Source organism: Ascaphus truei, chromosome 1 (genome assembly GCF_040206685.1).
Source record: "Ascaphus truei isolate aAscTru1 chromosome 1, aAscTru1.hap1, whole genome shotgun sequence".
NCBI lineage: Eukaryota > Metazoa > Chordata > Amphibia > Anura > Ascaphidae > Ascaphus > Ascaphus truei.
Window position 1 is genome coordinate 476,211,996 of NC_134483.1, and position 10,172 is coordinate 476,222,167.

At 40.0% G+C, this 10,172-nt stretch overlaps 1 protein-coding gene across 10 annotated transcripts in view; it reads right to left on the bottom strand.

Annotated features, from left to right (window-relative positions):
* LOC142464211 (NEDD4-binding protein 2-like) overlaps nucleotides 1-10,172 on the bottom strand; it is a 91,303-nt gene that overhangs the window by 69,359 nt on the left and 11,772 nt on the right. For all 10 annotated transcript variants that reach the window (XR_012787621.1, XM_075567623.1, XM_075567613.1 and 7 more), the window contains one exon: nucleotides 9,088-9,916. Coding sequence is in view for 9 of the 10 variants with exons in the window: in XM_075567623.1 (XP_075423738.1) it covers nucleotides 9,088-9,905 (818 nt within the window). In the remaining variant the exon portion in view is untranslated. The remainder of the gene's footprint in view (nucleotides 1-9,087; nucleotides 9,917-10,172) is intronic.

Below are 10,172 nucleotides of genomic sequence, written 5' to 3' on the forward strand. Positions count from 1 at the left end.
GTAGTAGGGGGGGGAGTAGGTAGAGAAAGTGAGGCACGTTGTCAGTGGGGTTTAAAACACATTTATTAGTTTTAAAAGCAATTGGTACAACAAGACTCACATACATACATAGTGGTTGGACCCCTGGCCTCCTCGTGCAGTCCAGGATACAGTTTAAGCAGCCGTTATTGCCAATCACGCGTCCGTGATGCAGGAGGAAAAAAAACAAAACTTTTTCTCCTTATCTGCAATGGCTGCCTGGTTGATCCGGCTACGGGAGCCACGTTGGGCCAAATTCAGCAGGAACTTTAGAGCTACGCGTTTCGTCGAATCATCGACTTCCTCAGGCTCATATTCTGACGTGGAGGGGGTCTCTGAGTTTTATAAACCCCCTGTGTAATCAAAGTCTAATTGGGGCGGGCTGTGTTTAATAAAGCCCTAATTACAAAGTATTTTTTTTTTTTTATGTTTTTTTTTTTTTTTTTTTTTTTTATAAACGAGATTTACATAATTCATGTTCTGTAATCACACTGTCTTGCCTTTTAGAATTGGTTTAAGTTAAAACATTCTTGTATACTTAAATTAATATCCCTAACCATCAGGGGTTAATAGATGACTGCAATAAAATACATACTTGTTGATTATTTAATGAGATAATTTTATCAGAGTATTGTCAAATTTATTTGTAAACTTCACACACATTTAAACAATTTTATACAAATTCTACTAAAATTAAAATTCACAGGTATTTTGGTTTTAAGACCTCCAATGGGGTCCATCTAATCATATGTCAGAATTGGTCATCTGGTGATAATAGTTCAAAGTGTACTTGCTCCTTGAACCTCAACATTTAGATAAAAAATTCTTACCATGTAGATTTATAAACACATATAAATTAGTTAGAACATTTTGGCTATCAAAAGTGCCCAAATCCTTTAATATAAAAAGTAAATTACCCATCCCCGTCAGGGTTATACATTGGTTAAAAAACAATTATAAATGGATCATACGCAATATGTTCCATTTTAAAAATTAATCACTTTTGTAATAGTCGCACAAAATATTATTATCATTCTAAATCTAAAAGCTATGAACTAAAAATCTAAAAACAAGACTGACAACTAAAAACTAAAACTAAAAAGGGAACTGACGCTGGACAAAGAAAATCTAGGGAACTAAAGGGAGCTGTAACAGAATGGAACTGTAAATGAATGGAACTGTAAAAGAAGAAGGGGAGAGGGGAAATACAATCAAACCCACATCTAATCCAATTTTCTTATGGTTCTAGATAGGGGTAAAAAGTTCCTCCCTCATAACTCTATATAGTTTAATGAATGCCTCAGTAGCCCAGTAAAATTTAATTAAATTTATTCAATTGAAAGCGGCGATATCGAGGTCGACGTTGAGGCCTGAGGGGGACATGGATTTCAAACGGTATATCCAAAACGTCTCCCTCTGCCGTAAACGTCTCAATCTATCACCCCCCCTCCAATTCTCAGGGACCACTTCTAATCCCCTATAAAGTAGTCCTGAGGGGTCCCCCCCATGTTTCTGGATAAAATGAAGGGGCACACTATGGGTGGTCATTCCCCTTCTTATATTGCCCAAGTGTTCCAGTATGCGGGTCCTAAGACTTCTTATGGTCCGGCCCACATACTGGAGTCCACATGGGCATTGGAGCATATATACCACGTATTTGGTTTTGCATGTGATGAATTGTTTGGTCTTGAACCCCTCGTTTGTAACATTTGAGCTGAATTCTATTTTATCAGTCATCGCATGCTTACAGGCCTTGCATTCAAAACACTTAAAAAACCCCATCGGTTTAGGTAACCAGTTATTGTTTTTAATCTCAGTTTCCTTCCTGTATACGCTGGGCACTAATTTGTTTTTAATGTTCTCCGCCCTTCTGAAGATAACACGGGGTGTTTCTGGCAGATAGTCTTTTAATAGTGTATCTTTACACAGCACGTGCCAATGTTTCATTAAAATCTTTTTAATATTATGGGCCTCGTTGTTATATCTTGTTATGAATGGAACGATGTTATTGGTGGTGTCTCTTTTTTGCTTGGGTACCATCAGTTCTTCTTTATTTAAATTCAGAGCTCTCATATGTGCTTCTGCAATTAAATCCTGTTTATACTGCCTTTCTTCGAATCTGGTTTCCAGAACTCCTGCTTGTTCTCTATATATCTCAACCTCTGAGCAGTTCCGTCTAATTCGTCTGAATTGTCCGAACGGAATATTCTTTAGCCATTTTTGATGGTGGCAACTGCTGTTTAGTAAAAAGTTATTAGCATCAACTTCCTTGAAATAGGTCTTGGTTTTGAGAATATTCTTCTCAATGTAGATGGTTAGGTCAAGGAAGTTGATGCTCTCTGTACTCATCTCTGATGTGAAACTCAGATTAACCTCATTGTTATTAATATAGGTCAAGAAGAGTTTAAGATTTTCCTCGCTCCCCTGCCAAATGATGAGCACATCATCGATGTATCTCTTCCAGAGGACCAGGTTTGCTCCGTATGGGTTTTCCGACCAGATGTTGGTCTCTTCCCAATGTGCCATGAAGGTGTTGGCATAGCTTGGAGCAAACCTGGTCCCCATAGCGGTCCCGCATTTTTGCAAGAACATGGACCCATCAAACCAAAATAGGTTATGAGACAGAATAAACCTTATTCCATCTAGTAGAAAACATTTTTGTTCCTGTGGGACTGATGGGTCTTTCTCCAGCGCAAATGCCACCGCTGCACACCCATCCTCATGCCGTATTGATGTGTACAAAGACGTCACATCACAGGTCACTAATATGTAGTCTTCTTGCCACTTAATTGTTGATAGTATGTTTAGGACTTCTAAAGTGTCCTTTAGATAGGCTTTTGCGCTAGTCGCGTACTTCTGTAAGTATATGTCAACATATTCAGAGAAGTTCTGTGTCAGAGACCCGATACCCGATATAATGGGTCTACCTGGTGGTCTCTGACGGTTTTTGTGGATCTTGGGTAAAAAGTAGAACACTGGTTTTACTGGTTCAGATTTGAAAAGATAGTTGAACTCCTTTTCACCCAAGATCCCTACGTCCCTTGCTTCACTCAAAATCTGTTTTAGTTCCTCCTGGTATGCCTTTGAAGGATCTTGTGTCAACCTCTCGTAGGTTGTCTCATCACCTAGAATACGGAGACACTCAAAGAGGTAATAACTGGTGTCCATAATAACGACACCACCCCCTTTGTCTGCTGATTTAATTGTAATGCTAGTGTCTTCGCTAAGTGTTTTTAGAGCTTGCTTTTCCTCCTTTGTTAAATTTTCTCTATGCTTACCCTTTTTGGATGCAAGTTTTTCAAAATCGTCCATAACAAGTTTGTTAAACACCTCCAGATATTGCCCTTTGCAATGGGCTGGATAGAAGTTCGATTTATTCTTAAGGTTAGAGTGTATGAACACATCCTTGGGGGTAGCTACAATTTCTGATTCCTTCGTTGATTGATCTTGGCTACACCCTGGGGTACTTTTATTTATAAAAAATCTTTTTATCGTTAATTGCCGTAAATATTTTTGTGCATCGATAAAAAGATCGAAGCCACTAGGCCCCCGTGTAGGCGCAAAATTAAGTCCCTTCGCGAGTACCTGTGTTTGCACTTTGTCTAATGTTTTTGAACTTAAGTTAAAAACCCCTTTTAGCGTGCTGCTTTCTTGCTCCCTACATTTTCTTCTTCCTCTCTTCCCTCTCTGTCTCTTTTCCTTCCTTTCCCTTCCGGTGTCTCCGGTACCCCTGGGTCGTCCAGGCAAGAGAACCTGTTTTTTATCTCCACTGTTCCCTGTGGTGCCTGTTCTAAAAAAGAAACCCCAGCTCTGGGGCCTTCTGTGCGTTCCCAAATAGGGTTACTGGGTTCCTCATATTTGGTTCTCATTTCCCTGTGATCTCTTTCTTCTCTCCTATTCTCATACCTTTCCCTCGACAGTACCTCTCTGGAACGTCTTGGTGATCTTTCTCTCCTCGGTGAACGATCCCGCCTTACTGAACGGTCTCGCCTTGGGGAACGTTCCCATCTATAGCTACGGTCATCTCTGGTATACCTGTTATCTCTGTTATATGAATAAGAAATATCCCGCGAACACCTACAAAAAAGGGGGTTCCTCAAGGTATGATAAAGATCACACAGGGGGGACAGAAAGAAGATATCCCAATTACTATAGCAGGGGAGGAGGCGACCATTATTCATATAACAGAGATAACAGGTATACCAGAGATGACCGTAGCTATAGATGGGAACGTTCCCCAAGGCGAGACCGTTCAGTAAGGCGGGATCGTTCACCGAGGAGAGAAAGATCACCAAGACGTTCCAGAGAGGTACTGTCGAGGGAAAGGTATGAGAATAGGAGAGAAGAAAGAGATCACAGGGAAATGAGAACCAAATATGAGGAACCCAGTAACCCTATTTGGGAACGCACAGAAGGCCCCAGAGCTGGGGTTTCTTTTTTAGAACAGGCACCACAGGGAACAGTGGAGATAAAAAACAGGTTCTCTTGCCTGGACGACCCAGGGGTACCGGAGACACCGGAAGGGAAAGGAAGGAAAAGAGACAGAGAGGGAAGAGAGGAAGAAGAAAATGTAGGGAGCAAGAAAGCAGCACGCTAAAAGGGGTTTTTAACTTAAGTTCAAAAACATTAGACAAAGTGCAAACACAGGTACTCGCGAAGGGACTTAATTTTGCGCCTACACGGGGGCCTAGTGGCTTCGATCTTTTTATCGATGCACAAAAATATTTACGGCAATTAACGATAAAAAGATTTTTTATAAATAAAAGTACCCCAGGGTGTAGCCAAGATCAATCAACGAAGGAATCAGAAATTGTAGCTACCCCCAAGGATGTGTTCATACACTCTAACCTTAAGAATAAATCGAACTTCTATCCAGCCCATTGCAAAGGGCAATATCTGGAGGTGTTTAACAAACTTGTTATGGACGATTTTGAAAAACTTGCATCCAAAAAGGGTAAGCATAGAGAAAATTTAACAAAGGAGGAAAAGCAAGCTCTAAAAACACTTAGCGAAGACACTAGCATTACAATTAAATCAGCAGACAAAGGGGGTGGTGTCGTTATTATGGACACCAGTTATTACCTCTTTGAGTGTCTCCGTATTCTAGGTGATGAGACAACCTACGAGAGGTTGACACAAGATCCTTCAAAGGCATACCAGGAGGAACTAAAACAGATTTTGAGTGAAGCAAGGGACGTAGGGATCTTGGGTGAAAAGGAGTTCAACTATCTTTTCAAATCTGAACCAGTAAAACCAGTGTTCTACTTTTTACCCAAGATCCACAAAAACCGTCAGAGACCACCAGGTAGACCCATTATATCGGGTATCGGGTCTCTGACACAGAACTTCTCTGAATATGTTGACATATACTTACAGAAGTACGCGACTAGCGCAAAAGCCTATCTAAAGGACACTTTAGAAGTCCTAAACATACTATCAACAATTAAGTGGCAAGAAGACTACATATTAGTGACCTGTGATGTGACGTCTTTGTACACATCAATACGGCATGAGGATGGGTGTGCAGCGGTGGCATTTGCGCTGGAGAAAGACCCATCAGTCCCACAGGAACAAAAATGTTTTCTACTAGATGGAATAAGGTTTATTCTGTCTCATAACCTATTTTGGTTTGATGGGTCCATGTTCTTGCAAAAATGCGGGACCGCTATGGGGACCAGGTTTGCTCCAAGCTATGCCAACACCTTCATGGCACATTGGGAAGAGACCAACATCTGGTCGGAAAACCCATACGGAGCAAACCTGGTCCTCTGGAAGAGATACATCGATGATGTGCTCATCATTTGGCAGGGGAGCGAGGAAAATCTTAAACTCTTCTTGACCTATATTAATAACAATGAGGTTAATCTGAGTTTCACATCAGAGATGAGTACAGAGAGCATCAACTTCCTTGACCTAACCATCTACATTGAGAAGAATATTCTCAAAACCAAGACCTATTTCAAGGAAGTTGATGCTAATAACTTTTTACTAAACAGCAGTTGCCACCATCAAAAATGGCTAAAGAATATTCCGTTCGGACAATTCAGACGAATTAGACGGAACTGCTCAGAGGTTGAGATATATAGAGAACAAGCAGGAGTTCTGGAAACCAGATTCGAAGAAAGGCAGTATAAACAGGATTTAATTGCAGAAGCACATATGAGAGCTCTGAATTTAAATAAAGAAGAACTGATGGTACCCAAGCAAAAAAGAGACACCACCAATAACATCGTTCCATTCATAACAAGATATAACAACGAGGCCCATAATATTAAAAAGATTTTAATGAAACATTGGCACGTGCTGTGTAAAGATACACTATTAAAAGACTATCTGCCAGAAACACCCCGTGTTATCTTCAGAAGGGCGGAGAACATTAAAAACAAATTAGTGCCCAGCGTATACAGGAAGGAAACTGAGATTAAAAACAATAACTGGTTACCTAAACCGATGGGGTTTTTTAAGTGTTTTGAATGCAAGGCCTGTAAGCATGCGATGACTGATAAAATAGAATTCAGCTCAAATGTTACAAACGAGGGGTTCAAGACCAAACAATTCATCACATGCAAAACCAAATACGTGGTATATATGCTCCAATGCCCATGTGGACTCCAGTATGTGGGCCGGACCATAAGAAGTCTTAGGACCCGCATACTGGAACACTTGGGCAATATAAGAAGGGGAATGACCACCCATAGTGTGCCCCTTCATTTTATCCAGAAACATGGGGGGGACCCCTCAGGACTACTTTATAGGGGATTAGAAGTGGTCCCTGAGAATTGGAGGGGGGGTGATAGATTGAGACGTTTACGGCAGAGGGAGACGTTTTGGATATACCGTTTGAAATCCATGTCCCCCTCAGGCCTCAACGTCGACCTCGATATCGCCGCTTTCAATTGAATAAATTTAATTAAATTTTACTGGGCTACTGAGGCATTCATTAAACTATATAGAGTTATGAGGGAGGAACTTTTTACCCCTATCTAGAACCATAAGAAAATTGGATTAGATGTGGGTTTGATTGTATTTCCCCTCTCCCCTTCTTCTTTTACAGTTCCATTCATTTACAGTTCCATTCTGTTACAGCTCCCTTTAGTTCCCTAGATTTTCTTTGTCCAGCGTCAGTTCCCTTTTTAGTTTTAGTTTTTAGTTGTCAGTCTTGTTTTTAGATTTTTAGTTCATAGCTTTTAGATTTAGAATGATAATAATATTTTGTGCGACTATTACAAAAGTGATTAATTTTTAAAATGGAACATATTGCGTATGATCCATTTATAATTGTTTTTTAACCAATGTATAACCCTGACGGGGATGGGTAATTTACTTTTTATATTAAAGGATTTGGGCACTTTTGATAGCCAAAATGTTCTAACTAATTTATATGTGTTTATAAATCTACATGGTAAGAATTTTTTATCTAAATGTTGAGGTTCAAGGAGCAAGTACACTTTGAACTATTATCACCAGATGACCAATTCTGACATATGATTAGATGGACCCCATTGGAGGTCTTAAAACCAAAATACCTGTGAATTTTAATTTTAGTAGAATTTGTATAAAATTGTTTAAATGTGTGTGAAGTTTACAAATAAATTTGACAATACTCTGATAAAATTATCTCATTAAATAATCAACAAGTATGTATTTTATTGCAGTCATCTATTAACCCCTGATGGTTAGGGATATTAATTTAAGTATACAAGAATGTTTTAACTTAAACCAATTCTAAAAGGCAAGACAGTGTGATTACAGAACATGAATTATGTAAATCTCGTTTATAAAAAAAAAAAAAAAAAAAAAACATAAAAAAAAAAAAAATACTTTGTAATTAGGGCTTTATTAAACACAGCCCGCCCCAATTAGACTTTGATTACACAGGGGGTTTATAAAACTCAGAGACCCCCTCCACGTCAGAATATGAGCCTGAGGAAGTCGATGATTCGACGAAACGCGTAGCTCTAAAGTTCCTGCTGAATTTGGCCCAACGTGGCTCCCGTAGCCGGATCAACCAGGCAGCCATTGCAGATAAGGAGAAAAAGTTTTGTTTTTTTTCCTCCTGCATCACGGACGCGTGATTGGCAATAACGGCTGCTTAAACTGTATCCTGGACTGCACGAGGAGGCCAGGGGTCCAACCACTATGTATGTATGTGAGTCTTGTTGTACCAATTGCTTTTAAAACTAATAAATGTGTTTTAAACCCCACTGACAACGTGCCTCACTTTCTCTACCTACTCCCCCCCCTACTACCACCACTGGGGAGAGTCCCCATCTGATGCCCAAGACTGGAGTTAGAATCCCACGTTGGTTGCAAACAAAGAAGAGTCTACACTGGGGGGAGATGCAGATGGGTTAATTTAACCCCAAAGTTACCAATTTCCTGCAAGGACTCACACATGGCCGTGTGAGTACAGATATATTTATATATTTATTTCAAAACCCTCTAAACCACCATTACCTGTTGTTGGGAGTGACTGGAATTGCTTAAAGAAACCACATTACCGTGTCCGCTTGCACATGGCCGTGTAAGTGTATTTAATATTTTCACCAACCCCCAGCAATATTGTTGTAACCACATTAATTTTATTGTATTTTATTGTTTTTTATTGTCAAATGTTTTTCTAATCCCACGCTCCCCCATTGCTTGTATGTCTCTATGACAATATCTTAAGGCTGTTGACACGTTCAGGATCGGTAGCCGCACAAGATTACAATTTCATTACCCTATTTACTGCTTTATTTAGGAAAAAAAGGGGAAAAGTATTCTCTACCTTGCTAATGTAGATTTTCAAGATCCGGGGAGACCCCTCAGCAGGATGAGCACTTTCCCTATAAAGTGTGTTTTTCTTTTCACATTCTGAGGAATAGTTTGTGGCCCAGGTTGAAGCTGAGCCATGGGTTGTATACACGGAGTCTGCCATGGTTTGGGGGGAAAGCAGTTAATACCCCAGGAATATGGAGGCACTGGAGGATGAAAGCGAAACCCTCCACCAACCTCTCTTCCACCTAAAGCAATTTTAAACAGAGCAGGGCTAGTAGCAACAGGTGTTAGGAATCGATGTGCACTTACTTTAAATCTGGATAAAATGGAGAGGCCATTGTATTCCACACAGGTTGGGGTAGCAAAGGAGGCTTGGGTAGCAAAGGACCATTCATCAGTGACCCATTCGAAGGGACGTGTGCTGGTGTGAATGCTGGTTGAATGCCCTGTTGGTTGATTCTTTGTACACTTGAATTTCCACTCGCAATCTTTTCTGAAATTTCTGAAGCTGGTTGAGAAACCCGATTGAGACAATTTTCAGAATCTGAAACCTTATTCGGTGTTGTATTCAAATCTGTCCCTATCTTTCGCAACTCTGGTGTCTTTGTGAGTTCTGATGCTGAATTATAACGGGTACCTGCATCAGGTCGTTTAATATCAGGAGATAAAATTCCCTGGTATAATGAAGCTTTATAATCACCATGAGGACCTTTTAGGGTTTGAACACTTTTCTCTGTATGCTGCATGGGTAACGAGGTATTTGCATTTGAGGTAGCGTTAATGAGCTCTGGAAACGCAACATTAAATGTGTTGATTGCAGACACATACTGATGTCCCGAGTCACAAACGTATTTTGTATTAAAATTGTTGCTCAAACTATACCTATGAAGAGCCTCATCTAACATTGAATCTATGTCGTTAGTCAGCGCCATGTTCTTGCACACCTCAGTTTGAGACTCTTCCAGGATTGAGAGCTCATCTGAAGATTGTTCTAGGATTTCAGAACTCCCAGCACTTTCCAGGCTTAAATCCAGAAATGATGCTATAGTATCGAAACCTAATTTATCAGTTGATGCGACCTGGGCTTCTTCTTTAGCTGCAGTTGATAGTTCCAGCAGATAATCCATCACAACGTCAACTAGTTAGAAAAGACAAGGAAAATAAATGTCAGGTCATGTAACTGAACAGCAATGGTTGGAACAACTTGCACTTTATAGTGAGCCTTTTTAAAGATGGATTCTAAAAACACTGCGCACATTAATATGTCAGGGTATAAAAAAAAAATGGAAAATTTCTAGTCTAGACTTGAATCCACACATTACATGTTCGTAACATGGAAGTTTCCTATGTACATTAAGCATTATCGCTGGGATACACATCCATTCCTCCAACAA